Source organism: Psammomys obesus, unplaced genomic scaffold (genome assembly GCF_907164565.1).
Source record: "Psammomys obesus unplaced genomic scaffold, mPsaObe1.curated_primary_1811, whole genome shotgun sequence".
In the NCBI taxonomy this organism is placed as follows: Eukaryota; Metazoa; Chordata; class Mammalia; order Rodentia; family Muridae; genus Psammomys; species Psammomys obesus.
This window is the reverse complement of record NW_026585644.1, coordinates 44384111-44405296: the sequence shown is the minus strand read 5'-3', so window position 1 is coordinate 44405296 and position 21186 is coordinate 44384111. Positions and strand designations below refer to the sequence as shown.

General features: G+C 46.0%; 1 protein-coding gene and 1 pseudogene across 1 annotated transcript in view; both read right to left on the bottom strand.

The window, feature by feature from the left end:
* The window catches only part of Tmem178a (transmembrane protein 178A), a 55038-nt gene extending 48417 nt beyond the window's left edge, over positions 1-6621 (bottom strand). Inside the window, exon 1 of the mRNA XM_055622626.1 lies at positions 6190-6621. Coding sequence (XP_055478601.1) covers positions 6190-6589 — 400 coding nt within the window. The 5' untranslated portion in view covers positions 6590-6621. The remainder of the gene's footprint in view (positions 1-6189) is intronic.
* A 12711-nt stretch (positions 6622-19332) lies between these two features.
* On the bottom strand, positions 19333-19795 carry LOC129687681 (60S ribosomal protein L26-like; annotated as a pseudogene).
* Between the last annotated feature and the right edge of the window lie 1391 nt (positions 19796-21186).

Here is a 21186-nt window from a genome sequence, read left to right as displayed (position 1 = left end):
TGTGTGTGTGTGTGTGTGTGTGTGTGTGTGTGTGTGTGTGTGTGTGTAAGAGTTTATGTGTACCATATGCATAAGTACAGGTGCCTTCAGAAGCCAGAGAGTATTGGATCCCTTGAAACCAGAGTTACACACATACATGCGTGTGTGTGTCACATGTGTGTTGGCGCTCAGTGAAGCCAAAAGAGGACATCAGTACCTCCCTGAAGCTGGAGGTACACGCGGCTGTAAGCAACCTGGCGTGGGTGTAGGAAAAGGAACTTGGGTCCTCTGAAAGAGCAGCAGGTGCTCTTGCCCACATTTAATCACACCCGCAGACTCCCTAAAACTGAGGAATCTCCTTGCTGGCGGTGTCTAAGGCAAGGTCTACAACAATCTGTGCCCTCCTGGGCCAAAAAGGAGAGAGAATGGCGGCCTCTGAGCTTCCCTAGACAGATCTGCCCTCGGTAGATAATTATTCCTACACAGATGATACTTTGGTCTACAAACGAGCTGAAGAAAATCATCAATCTGTTTCTGTGTCAGGTAGGACTTGGTGGGTCCTGTGCAGACTATTAATTTTGTGGGAAATAAGCAACAGGAGGAGCAGATAAATCATTAGCACAAAGCAGAGCAGGCCTAGCAAATTCCTCCCAAATCTTTCTCTCTCCTTTTCATACCCAGTGCAAAATGACAGAGTATCTATGTCCCGCTCACCGCCTTTGATATCTCTGTTTATCTCACTAGGCTGCTTCGAAGAGCATCAGGGCGTATTTCTACTTCAGGTCCCAATTCAGTCCCCATTGATTTTCACAAGTTAGTGCTACAAACGTAGAATCGTAATCTTCACATCTCTGAAACCCTGTCATTATTAATTTTGTAGAAGCAGAACACTACTTTTAATTTCATTTTGTTTATTGCAGGCAGAATACAAATGAAATTTTGATTTACATGTTCACAAGTGCATAGATTTGAAAAAGTAATGTTCAATGAAAATTCCTAATGAAAAAAAAAATTAAGTTTAAGCTAACAACATAGCTAGGATTTCCAAAAGAGTCCAGCGACCATTTCCAATTCAAAAGTGACTTCTCCAAAGTTCTACATAATACATTCACAGGTCTCAGCAATATTTACTAAATAAAGTAAATGCTCCCAGGCACTGAGAAAAAGTGCATGTAGCATTTCCAAAGGGCCCTCTTTCCATGCGCCCTTCTAGCTCACCAGACCATTGCACTTGGACAGGATGTCAGGGAGTCCCCACAGGGCTTAACACTCCATCACACGGCACTGTATTTTCTGTCATTTCCTCACTAACGCTAGCTATCAGCTCTCCCAAAGTGCTCTCCACTCCAGTCAGGTAATCTTCCCCAACCTACTAAGAGGAGCTACTGTGTAATCCACTACAAAATACAAACGCTGCTCCTTGAAATGCACCCTTAAGATGGAAGGGATTTGTCCATTTTGTTCAACTCTCAGCGTGTCCTCTACATCTAGACAACGCCTGACACCTCACCATCTCTCTTTTGAGTAAATAAACGGATGGTGATAAATGAATAAAGAATCTATCTTTAGGTCACTTTCTATTTTCTGAGACCTTATACAAACCATGGCAAGCCCACCAGCTTAACTGTTCTTTGCTTCTTATACAAAAAGGCTTCTTTCAAACCTACTGCATTCCCAGTGGCACAGAGGGGCCTGAAGCCCAGAGCATCCAGCCCATTCTGTTCAAGTGCCCACTTGGCTTGCTCAACTATTCTACACCTCTCACCTAATTAGGCAGAAGTGACTCATTTACATATTCTCAGAGCTAGTCCTTCGACTGAAAGTTTCTTAGAGCCAAAACAGCAGTGACCAGCTGGAGAGATGGCTCGGTGGTTAGGAACACCAGCTACTCTTCCTGAGAACCAGGTTCGAGTCCAAGCACCCACATGATGTTTCAGAACCATCAGTAACTCCAGTTCCAGGGGATCCAGATCTCTCTTCTGGCCCCCACAGGCATATATATGGTACAAGACATATATGCAGACAAAACACTCATACACATAACACAATCTTTAAAAAAAAAAAAAGCCAGGACCACAGGAACACACAAGCAAAAGTAACTTTAGAGTGAGACACAAAAGAACCCCCAAAGTCTTCCCTAATCTTCTAGAATTACCTCCCACATGTTAGCTTTCAGTACGTACGTCTTTAATTGAATTGGGAAAGAAATTAAAGAAATACAGCATTAAAGCATCCGATAAGATCTCATATTATCCTGGCATTATATTTAGACATGAATTCTGCGCCCCCCCCCCAAATAAATCCATGTACTTAATACAATGGTCAGAGGTGCAGATCTGGGGAATTGATTGGATCATTCAATGGATGGATCCATAACTTGACTGTGTTTATTTCAAGGAATCGGAAAGTAGGAAGTTGGAGGAATCAGATCAGCCAGGGTGTGCTCTTGTGTGCTTTGAAAGGCTGTACCCTTTCCCAGATCCCCCTTTTACTCTCTGCTTCCTGGCCACCCTGGGGTGAGTATCTTTCCACCATGGTGTTTGTGCTTTCCTCGGTTTCACTAACCAGGGAAACACAGAAATCTTCCAGAAGTGAGTTGTTTTTGTCAGGTATTTTATCAGAGCAATAAAAGGTTGATCGGCATACCACTGAGCAAGATGGCGAAACTGAGACTGGTTCAGACAGGGAGAACTTGATGCTGAGGGACACTGCGTTCAAACTGCTGGGGGACAGTTCATTGTGGGCTGGGAAAATAGCACAGGGACACAGTCTCGGTCCTTAAAATGCTTATCAGTAACTTTCCCTCAGGCCCGGTGGAATTTAGCCAGAGAGCACTTGCCTACCAAGTCCTGGATTTGATCCCCAGCCCTGCATAAACCGGGAGCACACTTGTAATCCCAGCATCTAGGGGGTGAAGGCAGAAACATTCAAGGCAGAAGTTCAAGGTCATGCTCTGCCACTTAGTGAGCTGGTGGCCAACCTGGGATATATGCGATCTCATTTCCGGAAGGAAGGGAGGGAGGGAAGAAGAAAGAAAGGAAAAAGAAAAAGAAAAAAGAAAGAAATCAACCATTCTTGTTGAAGGTTTTGCTTGGAGGTCCAACCTAAACCACCTAAAGAATGCACTAGATAAATGTGAACAAGAATCAGAAAAGCGGGACAAAAATCAGAATTTGATTTTTCTCCGAAATCTCTGAATCATTGAAATAAGTGATTTCTATCTGTGTGATTTCTTTTGGGTATATTAATACTAACGAGTCTACATATATCATTTCTGTCATTGTATGTGTCTGTCTCCTATACTGCAGAAATACTTGCAGAGTCTGCAGGAATAGGAAATACTAATATCTATGGTGGAAGGATGTTTTCTCTGCTGCCCTCTTTGCACCCTTAATCTACATCCTTTTCTTTCTATGTCCACAGGCTAAAAAGCTTGACTTTTTCTTTCCCTCAAGGTTCATTAAACATACCAGAACCTTTGTAGGCCCCCATTCTGACCCCTGTCTGTTCTGCCATCCGACTAAACTGTTAATAATTAAATTTTCTAAATGACTGTAAGACTCATGAGGTAATGCGGAGAGAAAAGAAGCAGAACTTGAGCCTCTGCTTAGACAAACAGTTCAGCTAGACGTGATGACAGTTTCTAGTGGTCTATGCTCGTTTAGGAAAGCCACACCACAGCCATTTGATGTCAGGTGCCAAAACAATGTTAACAATGTTTCCTAATATGGATGCCCGAACCATCTGCCGGAGACAGGTAAATATGTATAATTTTACTTTTCCAGATCATTCACAGACTCTGCATTTTCACGAAATTTGCATGTCCCTTCAGTTCCCAGAGGTAAAGCTAAGAGCCAGAAGAGTCACTCAACCAGCCCACTGTGGGTTAGTAGCAAAATACTGTTAAAGTACTAGAGGCACTTTTGGCCTTCTCCCCAACAACAAATTATGCTCCATAGTGACGGGTGTCATCTTTTGCTCCAAGCCCCTGGTTCCCTAACAGTATGAGCTCACTAACTTTCCAGGAATCTAAATTCACATTGTTATTATTAAAACACTGATACATCTCAGGTCTAGCAAATTCTCCAAAGAAATGGTCAGCTTTCATAGATACAATCAGCAAAGCCAAAGGCCAAATAAGTTTGGACAATTGTGGAATAAATAACACACTGGGATTTAGGGACAGAACCAGTATGGGACTCCCTGTTTTCTGACAGGCCAGAATGTCCCAGTGTTTCCACAAAGAATTAGCCAGCAACTATCAATACCATATATGTGAGGTGTTTTTTTTTTGTTTTTGTTTTTTTCTTTCATCTGTAAGTTGCATTCGTGACCAGAACAATGTAATTCATTTAATTAGTGTGTGAGTTCTGCAGTAGAGATACTGTATCTGGCAGCCATCTGCCAGAAATTGTAGAGGGGTTAGAACAGGGGGTTGAAAGATTGGGTTCACTGACCTCTAATAACATTCTACTACTAAGATCGTTTGATTCTGGACACTCTTCAAGCTGGCTGTCTCAGCTAGCCAGCACATTTCCTGAAGTATCCTGGAGTGTCCCTGTGGGAATTCTCCTGCCCTGGGCTGGTCTCTGCCCTGCTGTTTCAGACACTACACTCTATCCAAATTGCCTGCGATGAAATACTCGAGGCATAGAGAGTGTGTGGAAAATGCAATTCTGCCATTTCCAAAGACAGACTACACTGCTTAACTTTCAAAATTGCCTTGCCTAAATGAGCATTCCATAATCGAGCCTCCACAATCAGCTCTTACAGTTTGTGCATGCCCTGTGCTACTAGCAGGATTAATTATGCAGTGTCTTCATGAGGAGAAATCAGATTTGGAGGCAAGTTGGAACAGAAAAGAAAAAGGCTAACTTCCCAAAGGAAGATTACTCTATCTGATTGCCCCCCAAATTGCTGGAGTCCTTCCATACGCAGACAGATCTGGACGGCAGCCCCCAGCTGGGCGAGCCATGGGAAGGAGGAAATTGACATGTTTGAGAAATGAAGACTATGCCAACGAACAAGATGGGGAAGGCCGGCACATCGTTAACCCCCTCCTTCCTATGTAGTTCCGTGGCAAGCTGTAAAAAAAATGTACATCTGTTCACTTGCTTCTGAATTTTTAGGATCGACTGACTTCTGACTTCCTTTTGGGAACAGTGAGTCCAAGGAAAAGCAGTTTATTTATTTCTATTTGTTCTGCCAGGGGATAAATATTCTGTTAAGGTCTGAGCTTTAGAAGTTAAAGGCAGCTCTGCAAAAGAGGATTATCATATTGAATATTTTTACTTGCATGGGATTACAAAAAAAATATTCAAAACTATCTGATTAATTACACAAGTCAGGCTAGATTCCAGAAGAGCAAAGCGATGCTCTACAGCATAAAGGCCAATAACAAAGCAATAAAGATAGCCCTCCAAAGTGTCACAGTCATGAGAGTGTGGCATGCAGAGTCTGTGCCCAAGTCTGCCTTCAAGGACGTGGCCCTTGGCTCTCCTCGGCTACTGCCTAGACCTTGAGGAGTGTGGGGTCAAGAGGAAGGTTGAATAATGAATAAAGCAGGTGTCTTAACTGCCTTCACCGGTGAATTATGGAACGTGAAGTCCAATTCAAACAGACCCCGAACTTGGGGTGTTTGGAGGGCAGACCTTCTTCGCTCCCCACGAACCCTCCAGGCTGGGGTGCCCGCCTCAATTTAATGACATACCAATCAACTCAATTCTTGAGAAAGCCCCCCCCCACCGCCCAACGGTTTGCACCTCGTCTCTTCCAGAGGGATTTCTTAAAGAAAAATGCAACTTGAGGGAAGGAACCTAATTGAGAAAGATCAGTCTTTGTTGACTGCCACCCTCCCTGGGAAGAGCGTCAAGAAAACACACACACACACACACACACACACACACACACCCAAGTCAGGCAGGTGCACCGGGCGGAGGAGAGGCGAAAGGGAGAGGAAGAGACAGCGGTTAGGGGCAAAGTGGCAGTCCAGGAAAAGGCAAAGGAAGGGCAGGGCGCAGCGGCAAGGACAGGGAGAGAGAAGAGTAGCCGGGAAGGAAGGCAGGGAGGCAGACGAGCTGGGTGAAAACGCGCGGGGCAGCGGAGCGCGGCGACTGGAGAGGCGACCGCGGGGACCCGCGCGCCCCTGGGAAGCCCGAGTGCGCTCCGCGCGCGCGGACGCCGGGAACGCGGGGCGCGTCCGCCACTCACCTTTCAGGATGAGGGTGTCGATGTCCCGGTCGATGCCCAGGAAGTAGCACTTCCTCCAGAGGCCCGAGTAGGTGGCGAACAGCGGCCGGCCACACTCGGCGTCCAGCCCGCCGAGCCCCAGGAGCGAGCGCCAGGACTCGGGGTCGGCGCGCCCGGGGCCGCCGGGGAGCAGCCGGCGCCCCAGGGGAGGCGAGTCCCGCAGCGGCAGGTGCGACAGCGGCATCAGGCGGTTCTTCTGGTCGGGGGGCTCGGCGCCCGCGCGGCTGCGCTCGCAGCTCTCCTTGTGGCGCCGGGGGTCGGTCTCGTACCAGTGATCGGTGAAGATGGCCGTGACCAGCAGCCCCAGGGAGCAGAGGCTGAGGCCGAGGCTGAGCGCCGTGACCAGCGCCCGCGGCTCCATGGCTCCCCGGCCCGCCACGGCCGCCGGTGGGCTCGCCGCCGCCGCCGCCAGACACAATGCGCTTGGCCTCGGCGCTCCGCCGCGCGCCCTCCCTCCCCGCCACCTGCCCCGCACTCCCTCCCTCCCTCCCTCCCACGGCCGCCCGCCCGCCCGCCCGCCTCACTCCCCCGCGGGAGCCTCCTCCTCCCTCCCGGCCCCGCGCCCTCCCCGCCGCTCTCCCGGGCCCGCGGCCCTCCCCGTTGGCCGGCCCCCCGCGCTCACCCCCGGCCACCCCCGCTGCCGCCGCTCACGCCCCTCGCCCCCTCCCCGGCCTCCAGCTCCCGCGGTCCACCCCTTCTCCGCAGACCCCTCTTTCTTCCCCTACCTCCGCTTTCCCTCCTCGCTCGGCTCTCTCCCGTCCTTCCTCCTCTTAACCCGGCCCCTACTTTCCCCTTACTTTTCTTCAACTCTTCCTGACGCTCTCTCCCCGCTCCCGCTGGCCCCTGGCGTCCCCGGCTCCTTCTGCCTTTATGTACCAGCCGCGGATTCCAAGCCTCTCCGCACCCACCCCTGCGCGCACTGCCTCCCGTCCTCTGTCCCTCCCACGACCTTACAAGACATCCACCAACGTGAAGGCTCGATCTTGCCTCTTGTCCAAGTTGATTTTGATCACTGTCTCTGTTTGGCCCCCAGGAGCAAATCCCATCAGATTCCTTGAGAGTGGGAGGTTTTGATTCTTGAGACTCTTGATCTAGAGCAGCGAGCCTCCTTTCTTGACCCCGAAGGACCCAGCCTCAGAGACGTGGGCAGCTAGCTCTGGGCACGGGCTTTCCCTCTCACCGGCTCAGGGCAGCCTGGAACGGTTCTCCCTGCTGCAGCCCTTCTTCTGCACGAAGATGCCCAGGGTCCCCGGAGCCACAGAACCACCGTCAGAGATCACAGCCGCCCACTTCATTTCTTGCTGCTCTGAGATGGACTTCTTTCTCGTGGGCTCTCTCCACCCCGGAGTGACTGACGGCTGGATCAATACAGCCTAGCCGTGGCACCTGTTCTACCAAGAGATTATTGCCTCTGAATAAAGCAGGCTCCCAGTGATAAATCAAAGCAACGATTTTTCTCTTGCGCAAGTTTCTCTGGTGGCCGTCCAGGGCCAAGAGCAAACCAGTGCTCCACACCAAGCAACATCTGAGGTTTTCTGTTGTTCCTGGGCTCTCCGGAGTCACAGATGTTCACTCCAGAGAGGCTCTTACTATTTCCTAAAAGAAGAATCCTCCCAAAAGAAGGACCAAGGTACAGAGAGAATGGTACATATATATAGTCTTCATGGCAAGGTGCAATACCCTTGGACCACATACGCCCTTGGGGCCACGCCAGAGACAGAAAACCATGCTGTACCCCCCACCCGCATGGCTATCCTTACGTTCTGATGCTATGAAATATTAATGATTCGAGAGATTACGAGGCATTCATTAGATGCTAAATGTCATTACTCCGTGATTTAATGGGACTTATTAATTAGAGCCCCACATCAATCGGCATTAAGGTGATTTATCTGCCTCCGATGGAATGGCATCTGTGAAGGTGGCGTGAGACGCTGCTGCCTTGCTCATTTTCCTGGCTGTTTGTGCCCAACATCTTCAGGGGGTCTTTTCTGTGGAAGAGCATCACCTCTTCCGAGATATTCGATTCACAGATAGATCCCGTAAGCAAATCTTGGTCATATCAGAACTCCATGTCCTTTTCTGTTGACCTGACAATGTGAATTATTGCTTGGATTTTCTCACAGCTTCAGCAAGAACTGTGGTGAGCTCTGGGTCTAATTAAAGAAGACAAAGAATTACAATTTTAGTGTTTTTCTCACCATCAGCTTTCCCTTAACAGGAAACACTAAACCCAGCAGAGGCAGCTTTATCAGTATTTATGAAAAAATGATGGGACTTAGAAGGTTTCTTTTATTTATATTCTGTAATAGGTGTAAGATCATAGATCTTTCCAGATAGACTGAGTCCTTTTAACTGTGTGTCCAGTAGGCATTCAAAATTAACTTAGGATGCCCTGTGTCTTTTTATATTTTTTCTTTAAAAGAAAAAGTCTCTCAAGGTAGTTACTACAAGTCTGGAGAATCTCAGAGATTGCCAGCCCTTTAGTGTGTCTTCATTCCTTTATCATGTCACCTGAGGTACTCCAAGACACAAATACTCAGCCATGTTTCATAGTCACATGATCATCATCACCATACCCCTGTCCCCAAGTGAAGAAAGACAGCAGGAAACCTTTTCAGTCGCTGCTATGGGACTTAAAAGAACAGTGTTCCGCCTCGTTTCCCTAGCTGGAACTCTTTGATCACACTCTTCTTAGAAACTAGCATCATCCTTGGGGTTCATTGACGTCTCTGTTCAAAATCAAGCTCAGCATATAATCTAAAGGTTACTCCATGATGGATTGCCTTTGACAGTGTTTCATAAAAAACGTCACACATTACAAATATGGGCCAGCAGTGTGTAATGAGAGCGCTGCCTCTGCTGGTTCTGCATTAACGGCGTCGGAGGAAAGTGACATGTGATGTGTGTCCTGGCTTTGCTACAGCAGCTGCACGTTGCCTCGTCCCCGTTTTCAACATTCCTCTGTTGGATATTTCCAGTGATGAATTATCAGCCACCAACCACTGCTGCTAGGGAGTGAGGGATGCGGAGAGGAGAAAACAGTTCCTATCTTCACGTTGTCTCCAACCTGGTGGCAAGAACAGCAGAAACAAAAACAAAACCCCTTGCACAGAACTAGATGCAAGTGCTGTTGCAGATACGTAAACAAAGTGTTTCGGGAAGGTGAACAGTAGAAAGACTAACTGCCTGGGGACGGGGAGTCAGGTGGGCTTCGGAGAGGCAACTGAGTTAGTTCTCCAAGGACGGATTCCATTTCGCCAAGAAAATAATATCAGCGATATTAGCATTGCATTCAGGTTATAACTCTTCAATTTTATGTCCATCTAGTACATTTGGAAATTTCAGCATTTATGGACATTGTAAAACAAGTATTTTTCCACATCTTTAAGTCATCTATTTGGACTACTCTATTGGCTTCTTCCAGGCTGGATACAGAGGGGTGGGTGGAACTAGGAGGCTAAGCCAGAAGACAGGTAAGGTATGAGGGCAGGTAACTCTGTCCAGAGCCGAAATGAGAAGGCATGGCTCAGCGGTGGCTGTGCTGGAACCTCAGCATTTCCAAACTTTGCTCTATTCGCTTGTCTAAAAGTTGTCTTTGTCGGCTCCAGATCAAATGCCTCAGTGCACCCTTCACAAAACAGCCGTGTCTCGAAGCAACAGACAGAAATCTGCAAGATTTCCACCTGGGAATTTCACTGCATTGAGCTCGCCGTGTCCAAACCCCAAGCTTGCCTTTCCCCACGTTATAGCTGCCTCTCCCAACCTCTCTTTCTCTCCTCCTGACAATTCACATAAACCACTTAAATTCGGTATTTCAGAACTTCCCAGGTTGTACAGCTTTTTCCTTTGAAGTGTCAATTTTATGGATCCTTATCTATTGCCACAGCTGTACCACCTCACCTCTGGATTGGCATAACAGTGCCCTCCTTGGTGCCCAGCCCTTCCTGCAGTCACCACAGGTACTGTTGCCAGCGCATCCTCCTCGGCGTCTCTTTCTTTCTGTCACCTTCCATTTCCTACTTTTTAGGATAGAGAGAATAATTCACTACATTCCCTAGAGTCCTTCATTTGTTGCTGATAAGTGTTCCCACAGCATTTAAATGTCCCAACTGATATATTGGCCATGTTTAAATATTTAGAGAACAAAACACTTTTGCCTTCCTCAAACACGTTTGTCATAATATCTGAGTGCCATATGACGTAGATCAAATTTATTATTAGAGTCAGAAGTTTTTACACAGACATTTTCTTATAAAAAGGTCTACACTCTCTCTCTCTCTCTCTCTCTCTCTCTCTCTCCTCCACATATTCCAGAACTATGATGCAATGACAATGATTTATTGACATATCAATGCTAATCTAACACCACTGCCCATAAATATTCTAAGAGACTTTCACCTTTCTGTAATAGTGCCTAGATTCCAAGCACCATCCTTCCTTATTTTGAACACTTGGGTTGAGCCCGTGTCATCTAACCAAAACTAGGCACCAACTCTCACTAAAAAAGCAAGGCTTTCTTTTTTTCTGGTAATATCACACGGTTTTTTTCGGTACTTAATGTAAGGATGTACTCGATTATATTGTTGGTCTACAATATGTCATTTCTAAAAATACTTGCGGTATCTTTTCTAAGTTTTTCTCTAGAAGCGATGTTATTTTCACTCGAGATATATTAAGCACTTCCAATGTAAGTGTTGGTGCTAAGTCTCACTGGATTCTGCCAAGACGAAGGAAGCATCGTCCGTGCATGCCCTCAGGGAGCTTCAGGTTGGTAGAGAAGGAAAACAGAATTGTGAGAGGCAATCAAGATGGACAAGCTTGGATAAAGATGGCACAGAGGTACAAATGAAGTACAAGAGCAAAGCCCAGCCCAGAGACAGAAGTTTCCACTCGGAAAAACGTGGTTAAGCCCTGTGGCATCAGCCCCATCTCAGGCCTTGGAAGACACGTATTTTCTTCTGTGTCAGCTACGTCCAGGGCAAACCCAAAGTTAGATTTTAGAAGTAACGCCCACACCTCGGTGCTCTTCTGTATCCCACACATGTGGTAAATCATCCTGACAGTGCCATTTTGTCACGGACTAGAAGCCTGAAACCACAAAATACCACAAAAAAAAAAAAAAATCCTGAAATAGATGGTGCCTGATAAGTTTCTCATCTCACTGACACACCACAGAATGTCACCATTCTTTTTCACATTCCTGGATTAAGCTGTTTCCTTTTTGGATCCTTTAAGCACATATGGTGGGGAGAGGGATGTTCAGAGAAACCCATAACCATGTTAATTCCCACTCAGAGTGTGATGTGCCAGCAGATGGCGGCTCGTTAATTGCCATACCTAACTACATTCACCACCTTGTCCGTGTTTGCATATACTAGGGTTCGAGTCCATTCTCTTGGGCCATATTTGACAACCAAGGTAGAACCAGAGGTAGCTAAGATGTCCACTGCCTCCACTTCACAACCATCTGTGATGCTGCCCAGATGGACAAAAGAGCCACACTTTCCAAATGTCTACTCATTCTCTTAGACACATGAATCTTATATGACCTATGCAAAGACACCAGGACCTGGAGCATGCACATGGGTGCTTGGACTAAAACAGTCTGCCTAACAGAAACTCACTGCTTTCTACCCGCATACCCCGAGGCAGGCAGTTGCCCAACCTCCCAGATACATAATTCTGAACAACTGGGCTCTAAGTGCCTACCTCACATGGTCATCTCCTTCCCACTGTCCTCTCTCCCCTTAGTATAATGCCTGTTATAGTAAGAACATCTGATGTAGATGCCATAGGTGCAAATGGCTAAATAACTCATTAATGACACATTTCCGTGTTATAATTTATATTCAAATAAAAGAGCCAATCTACTATCTTCACTTATTCAATAGTATTTACAGAGTTCCTACAGGCCAGGGAGAAGGAGTATAGACAGCATAAAGGCCCTGAGGCAGGAAAAAATTTCGTGTCATCAAGGAACTGAAAACAGAGCACTGTGGCTAGCAAGTAGTTAATAAGGGATGAAGGAATGAGGAATAGCTAAAGTGTGAGATGATACTGCAGCATTAGTCAAGTTCAGCCATACACGGAGCTTGGGCTTGAATCAAAAGAAAATCTTTAAGGAGTTTTAAGTAGGGAGAGGACATGAATTGATTCATGTTTTTAAATGTCACTCAGACTGCTGTGTGAAGTTGGTTGGGGGCTGGGGATGGCAGGTGTCAGTCAGGATAACCAGTCAGGAGGCAATGATCCAGTCAAGGTAGGTACCATTAGCACATGTGCCAACAAGGCAGAAGCTGAAACAGAGAAACGGATGGAGATCAGACACTACAGAATCACTGTGAATGCAGGTGATGGAGACCAGAAATCAAGGACCATACACCATTTTCAGCGGGAGATCCTAACTGGTTTGCCATGAACTCAGAGGGGAAGGCTGGGGGAGAAAAACATTGGGAGAGAGAAGCAGAAAAATGTTTTGGACATGTGGACTTTGAGATGGCACTTAAAAAACCCAGTGGAAAAGTCAGTTGGATGTGTGAATTTAAGACTAAGAGAAGCAGCCTGGCTGGGGGTGCTGCTTGATGGTGGAATGTTTTCGTGACGAGTGCAAGCCTCTGGGTTTGTTCCCAAGAAGAGGGAGCAGGGAGAGTTTAGACTAGAAATTTAGATTTAGTGATGTCAACATGTAGGTATGAATTGCATATTGACAATTAAATTCATGGGACCAGATGAGATTATTCAAGGGAAGTACGGCTTTAAAAAGAAGAGAGACTGAGGTCTAGGCTAGGAGACCCCGGAAAGTACAGAGCTTTCAGAGAAGATTCCAAGCCTCTGGTTCCTCATCTGTGAAGTGGGGATAGAATCTAGAGGAATCTAAAACGACAAACTCAAAGCACTTATAGGCACACTGAACGTGAAGGCTGATGCACAGCAGGTGTTCAACATAATTGACAGCTGTTGCCATTGTTATCATTTATCATCTCCAACAATATCTGGAGACAGCTCACTTTTTGTAGGCCATAATCCTGTGATTAGAACATTACCAAGGACTGGGTCCTAATGAGGAGCATGAAGGCCTGTTTAAAACCCCTAAACACATAGATGATTTCCTGTGGTATCAGTGAGATGATATGCACCCAGAACTAAGATGAAGCATTGTGCTCTTTCAATAGCCTATTTTGTTATGGGTCCAGAAAAAGGGTTTAATGTGTTCTTGTGTGGACAGCAGAAATGAGCTGGTGGGGCATGACAAGGTATCTTCATCTCCCATGTTCTTCAGAGTGGACGAGTTAGAAAGGCCTCTGTGAAATGACTGTCCATAGCTGCTGCATCTTACAGGCACAACTCATGTTATGTGGGTAAAAGTATCTGGACTTTTCTTTCTAGAATAAGGAACAGAAAAACTCTCAGAAGACAGGGGGACATTAAGTCAGCCTTGAACAGCAACCGTATAAGATGAGAAAAAGAAACACCCTCCCTTTAAAGAAGGGGAACGAGAGAAGGACAAGGATTCGGTCCAAGTCCAGACTCAAAGATGCATCTCCCAGAAGGCAGTAGGCACTGCTGTTCAAGTGGGGAGGGACAGAGACGGCACTGGCAAGAGCTGGGTCAACATTCCTGATCCTCATGGCCATCTGGAGACAAAGACTGAGTCAAATTCAAACCAACAGGAGCGCACGCACAGGCACCCGCCCCACCTTTGAAAGCAAGGTCTCACCCTGGACAGCTCTGTTTGTGTCTTCAATTCTTGATTTAGATAAGTCTCTTGAAAACTGGGAGAGTCCAGGTATTTGTTACCTTCGATGTGAATAGCACAGCTCAGGACGTGATCGGTTCTTCACAGCACTCAGTGTGCCAGGATTTCATCGGGCACTGTGGAGTGTGAGCATCTGATGTGCACGGTGCTTGGAGAACCAGGCTGTCCTTCTGGAATGAGTCACCAGCCTGGCAGCCCTCTTCACACAATCCTCATGGTCACACCTGAGCCCCTGTAATGAATGGGCTCCACATGGCATTGATGGTCACTCAAGGAGAGACTCAAATGAAAGCTTGGGGACAAATTACCATCTCACCTCTGACTACAGGACGGAGATGGGCAGGACCTTGTCAGGGTCAGATTTATGAGGCTGATTAAAAGAGAGAGAGAGAGAGAGAGGGAATGCATCAGTGGCCAAAAAGGAATCCAAGTAGGTGGCGTTGATGTATGAGCTCCATCTGCCTAATTTATTTGGTGTCGGCAACCTGCATGTGATGGAGAGCCGTGGGTTGTGTGAGTGGCGAGTCAGAGAGAGGGCTGGCAGTGGGGGAGATGTCTCTCAGTGTTTTCCAGCCAAGTCACCACACGCTGTGGAAACCCTGCGGAATTCCCAACGTGATAGAAAGCACTTTTCTCCTAGCAACCCTCACAGTTAGCCAAAAGAAATTCCTGAAGTTTCTGCTGCTGAAGTTTAGTCACAAATAGGAAAGGTTACTTTAGGGTGTCCAGGGGAATTATTTAATTACTCAATTTATTTGTTTCCCAAAGATGCCTGCCTGGCTGGCCCCACCTTGACGTCTGTGGGTAATTTATTAGATTTGTCTAGTCTCTCTCGGTGGCTTACAATTTTCTATATCAACCACTTTCCCCAAGAAGCCCAGGCTTTGTTTTTTGCCAATAGAATGAGAATTTAAAATGGTAGTCATGGCAGTAATAATTGGACTTATAGGGCTCAATTTATTGTAGTTTTAATTATATTTTATTATTTGAAATAATTTTCAAATTTAAATATATTTCGATCATATTCTTCCCCTCACTAAGTCCTTCTAAATTCTCTCCCTCCTTACTCACACAACTTTAAAGTTCTTTCTCAAAAAACAAACAGAAATCCAATATAACAGAAACCCTCAAAAACCAAGAAAACAAAGTAAAAACACACCCCAAAAGAAAAAAAGACCCTCCAAACTGTAACCAAATAAAAGCACACACACACACACACACAAACTGTGGAGTCCATTTGGTCAACTACTCCTGAACATGAGGCCTGCCCGGGAGTGGTTGATGATCTCAGTGTCAGTCTATTGGAGGAAACTGATTTTCTCTCCCCCGGCAGGAATAAGTAAGAGTTTCGTTGTTAGCCCTTACCCTAGCGGCTACATTTTTATTCATTCTCTCATTTGTTCACTTTTTAATGCAACAAAACAAAATATAAATAAGATTTAAAAAACTATTACCTCGAAGTTGGACAAGACAGAGCAACAGAAGGAAAAGAGCCCAAGAGCAGGCACAGGAATCAGAGACCCACCCATTCACACACTCAGGAATTCCATAACAACACTAACCACGAAACCATAATACATAGGAGGAGGACCTGATACAGAGGCCTCCTGGGCATTGGATCTGCCACAGCAATCTCTGCACTCTAGAATTGGGGCTTCTGCTGTTATGGCAAGACAAAGGTCCACTCCTCGCTGGTGGAGAGACCGGAGTAGGTCTGGTGGACGAGTGGCTGTGTGGCCACCCATGGGTCCTGAGGAAAGGAGCTGGCTCTAGCGCAGCACCTGACATGGGAGCCCACAGGAGGGCCCAGCAGATGAAGGTGAAGGTGCTCACTGCCATGCATGATGGCCTGTCTCCAATCCCCAGGACCCACACGTTTGAGGAAAGGATTAACTCTTGAAAGTTGTTCTCCTACCTCACACACATGAGCTGCCACACCATGAAACATGCACAGACACAATAAATTATAGATTTATTATGAAATTATAAATAATATAAATTTATTTATTATAGATTTATTATTAAGATTTTTAATCTTATATTTTTACAATTTGTCCATTTTATATCCCAATTGCAGCCCCCTCTCTCATCTTCTCCCGGTCTCACCCTCCCTCTGTCATTTCCCCTTCCCCTAGTCCATTGAAAGGGGGAATCCTCCTCCCCTGCCATTGGACCTTAGCTTATCATATCTCATCAGGACTGCCTGGATCCTTGTCCTCTATGGTCTGACAAGGCCACATCACCAGGAGGAAGTGAGCAAAAAGCAGGCTACTGAGCTAATGCCAGAGACAGCCCCTGTTTCCCTTACTGGGGGCCCACACAGAGACTAAGCTGCCTATGGGCTACATCTGAACATGGGGTCTAGGATCCTTGGTTCATGCATCAATCTCTGCAGGCCCCCCTGGGCCCAAATTTTTTGGTTTTCTTGGTCTCCTTGTGTAGCTCCTGTTCCCTGCAGGTCCTTCTATCCATACCATCATCCTTCTTCCACAAGACTTCCTGTGCTCTACCCAAAGTTTGGCTTTGAGTCTCTGCATTTGATTCGATCCCCTGTTGGGTGAACCTTTAAGAGGACAACTATGGTAGGCTTCTGTCCTATTTCTTCTCTTCCACCATTTCTGGTGTCTATCCTGTTTTCCCTTCTGAAAGAGGATTACGCATCCTCCCTAGGGTCCTCCTTGTTGTTTAGCTTCTTTAGGTATATAGATTTTAGCATGGTATCCTATATTATATGGCTAATATCCACTTATAAGTAAGTATATACTCAGAGTGTCTTTCTGCTTCTGGGTTGCCTCACTCAGGATGATCTCTTCACGTTCCATCCACTTGCCTGCAAACTCCATGATTTCCTTGTTTTTAATAGCTGGGTAGTATGATAGATAGATTTTTTTTAAGGATTAACTTGGGCCCCTTTAAAACAGAGAGTATATGCCCCAGAGAGGTAGTGCTTCTCTGAACTGGCGATATTCCCTAAGGCTAGAATGCTCTAGAAGGTTCAGATTAGCTGTGGCTAAGCCTGCTCCACTCACCTACCCATTCTTTCTGAAGGAAAACTCCAAGAAAGACACAGCCTATTTATCCTATTGCTTCCTTCTTCAGCCTCCCAACTGGCATGTATTTCTCCATGGAGCCCCCGTGGGCTGTTCTCACCTCCTCTCACGATCTGCAAGGTACACGTTTCCTTTCCAATGGAAGTTGTCTTCCTGTTTATTAGCCACAGTATATCAGAATACTAATAAAAACTATACCTTAGAGCATAGCCCTGTGGCCATAGGCTTGTGAAGCCTCATTGATTAGCGCAGGGATGATGTTCTGTTGCTTACGTGGCAGATGTGGGGCTGGGAAGGTGGCTAGGTGGAAACCGTGCTTGTCTTACAAGCATGAGGGCCTGAGTTTGGATTCCCCGATACATGTAGTGCCCCTCTGTGATCCCAGCACAGTGAGGCAAGAGGAGATGAGAGAGTCCCCAGGAACTCACAGGCCAGATGACTTAGCACACACAGCAGCATGTAATAAAAGACCCGTCTCATGCAAGGTGGAGGCAAGAACTGATACCCAAAGCTGTCTTCAGACTACCACGTGTTGTCTGGAGCATACTTTTGCCCACACACCTTACACAAGCCCCCATACATGTGTGCATGCACACACACATTATATACATGTATAAAGAAAAACAAAACGATAAAAATAAGGTGGTGGCTGTGTCATGAGACAGGATGACTTGCCTTACTCTGACCCATTCCTAGTGATGCAACAAATCTGATGACTTAGCACATTTATTTAGAAATACCGTGCTCCAGCTAGACCATAGGTCCGCTCTACATTCAAGCCAAGCCCTTATTTAAGATGCTGAACAGACTGAGGTCAGGAGAAATCAGTTCTCCCTTGCCATGTTGAACTTCAAGATTTCCTGCCTGTACCACCCAAGGAGGAGGACCACGTCAGGCATGACAGGGTTGACAGGGATGACGTGATGTATTCTTGCTGGCTCTTTCCAGCTGTTCTGGAAGAACGGAATCCATCCTTTAAGTCATTTCACGGAGCCTTTCGCCTTACTTGTTTCCCTTTAAAAAGTTCTAAGCGCTCATGCCCAGGAGACTGCTGCAAGCCTGTTTTATAGCTGAAGAACCTGAGACCTAGAAAAACAGTGATTTACCTGGAATGACGGCCTCGCTGGGAATAGAGTCCCTGTCTGAGCATGCCTGCTTAGTTCTGCCCTAGCTGTGTGTGTCACGGAACATATAAACCAACTCCCCTAAACCTCAATTACTTTTTCTGAAAATGGGGACATTAGAGGTTTCTTGTCTTGTTCAAGACTTAAAAAGTGCTTTGAAAACTCTGAAAAAGAAAGGAGTAACAATGTATTAGTATTGTTACTAATATATAACAATTATTAGTGATAACCACTGTATCACTTAGTAGTGATATCAGTAAGCTGGTGGAGTGAGGGGCAAGGCTAATGAACAATTAGACCAGTAGTTCTCAACCTGTGGGTCTCCCTTCGGGGCTTGCACTCTCAGCGTTAGGAAGATAGAGAACCACGGACTTAGAATCATAGTTTTCATCCTATCTCAAAAGCCATTTCACACACTAGGAATATATGCCTATGAAGTATTTTCCTGATAGCCTCAGGCTACCATGAAACCTCCTTGGCAGTTACAGACTTGCTCTTTTTTGGCTAGCGTGTAGTCCCAGGCTAACTCTGAGAAACTTGTCTGAACCACTTTTAAATTATTCAAACTTCTTTCTCAGATACAGCTCCAGGAACAGTACACATTGATTACAACCTTTGCATGAATACAGAAATGGTCCAAGGGATGGCCTGCTCACCTTCCCCAGTGCTGTTCTGCATGGGTAGCACGGGGCCATACATGGGTCCACACATGCTTTAAGATACATAAATAGTATGCATGTATACATATCGGAACATACCTTATGGTTGTCCTTAGGGGCCCTATGGTGGGCATTTCACACTCTCACAGAGCTGCTGGCTGGTTTTCATGGTTACAGAATGCTCCACGGTGGACATGGGTCATGGTTTGTGCTCGCTCTCTCTGGTTAGATGGTTTGTAACTGCTTTGGAGACAGTCTCGTGTATCTCAGGCTGCCCACAAATCGGACACAGCCGAGGACGACACTGAATATCTTCTGATCTCCCTGCCTCCATTTCCAAGTGTTGGAATTAGAAGCTCGTGCCACGACTTTGGGTCAATGTGGTTGGTGCTAGGGATCAAATCTCAAGTGGTCTGCACTTGAGGCAAGCACGCCACCAAAGGAAATGTATTCCAGCCCTCCAATTTGCAATTCTTTTTTATTTTTATTTTTTTTATTTACTTAAGCGGTCTTTAATGACAGTTGTATATAAGAGGCCTCCACTCCTGCACCTTCTCGAACGTTGCTTCCTTGCATTTGCCCTTCTCCTTTCCTACTGATGGCTATTCAGAATCCCTTCCCAGGGTCTTTGTGTGGTCTTTGCCCAGCTTTTGCCTGGTGATGACACCTTGCTGAGGTGGGTCCCCACGCAGATGGTTGTGCTGTTGGCCTTTTCTTGATGCCCTCACTCAATGTAGACGTCATATTTCTTCCTGCATACCTGGACCCCTTTGCCCATCCACAGGCCTTTGCAGTGTCCTCGGACAACCTGAACCTCAACATCTTTTCGAATGGGCTTAGACCAAACCTTAGACTTTTGTCTCAGATCTTGGAAAGAGGGGAAGAAATGGTCTCCCTCTGAATGTGAGAAGATGTGTTGAAATGCTGTTTGCCGTTCTTGCTTCAGTCAAAAGTCACAAAGGGATTGAACTTCATTTTGCAATTCAGAGATGTCTGCAAAAGGATAGAGCCAATTTGTAATTCTTACACATGGTATTGTAATTAGCCTCATTCTGTACATACATGTGTGAACATGGGTTTATTTATGACACCTAGTATTCACTCAGTAGAAACCGTTTCCTTTACTTTTTTTTCCCCTGGATGTCCTGGAACTCATTCAGTAGACCAGACTGGCCCTGAACTCAGAGATTTCCCAGCCTCCCAAGTGCTGGGATTAAAGGCGTGAGCCACCACGACCCAGCTCCCTTTCCTTCACTTTAAGTTGACTCCTACTATTCTTTGGTCACCAACCATGTCTCTCAAGGCTACTACTGTTTCAGAACCGAGAGTAGCACTGCAGGCTATTGCATAAATTGAGGAGCATTATCTAGTGAGCTTTGCAGAGGGACTTAGCCTTCATATCCTCCCCTTCCCGCCTTGTCAAATCACACATTCCTGTTGACAAGAGGCATCTGCAAGCAGAAAAACACTTCCACGAGCATCAGCCTAGGATTGCTTTAAATATACCGAAGAGGTCATGTCACAGTGAGTTTCACAAATAACCTCCTAATGAATACAAACAAGAGGACTTCCTCCCTTCCAAAAGCTCAGACTCGTCTCCATAGGAGACAGAGAACACTGATCCCTCCACAGCCAAAGGAGGAGGCCCTTGAATGCCCAAGGCAAGTTTCTACCCTGGCAGGGTGCTCACAGCTCCAGGCTCTCTCAGCTCCCACATTCCCAGCCCATGCATCTCAACTCCAACTCCTGGGAAAATGCAGGAACAAATTCCAGCTTCCTGAGTTGTCCATAGTTTCAAGGACATGCATTCTGGGGGCCCGTTTGCACTTAGTAAGCTCTCACGGACAGTCAGTTAATGCATCTGAATTTCTAGACCAAATAATTCACCTGCTGCATTTGCACTTTTGGCTGAGCTATGGTTTTCCTAAATTGAAACATTTCTTAGGCTCAAAGATCTCCCTGGTGTTCAAAAGCAAAATTGGTTTCCTATAAAAGCTTGGCATGGCTCTCATTAATTAACAGAGAGCAGAATGCCTCTGTGTGTTTACCTTCACAAAGTGTATCCATGCAAGCCTCGTCTTTCCCAAAGGCACAGTTTATTCCTATAGACCAGAAATTATGAATGTATTTAAAGATAAATGCATGTCTTTTACCAGCAGGGAAGTTTTGAAGAGCAGACTACACACTTCATCAAAGGACAACAGACATGGGGATGTGAAAATTAAATACAGCCTCTTGGTAAGAGAGAGTAAATGGTGTAAACCTTTCAGTTAGTCTAAGGCCACTTTTTGATGGTTTGGCGCAACATTCCCAACAATATATAGGCTATTCATCTAGCCAGTCACTAGCTATTTTCTAGCTATATA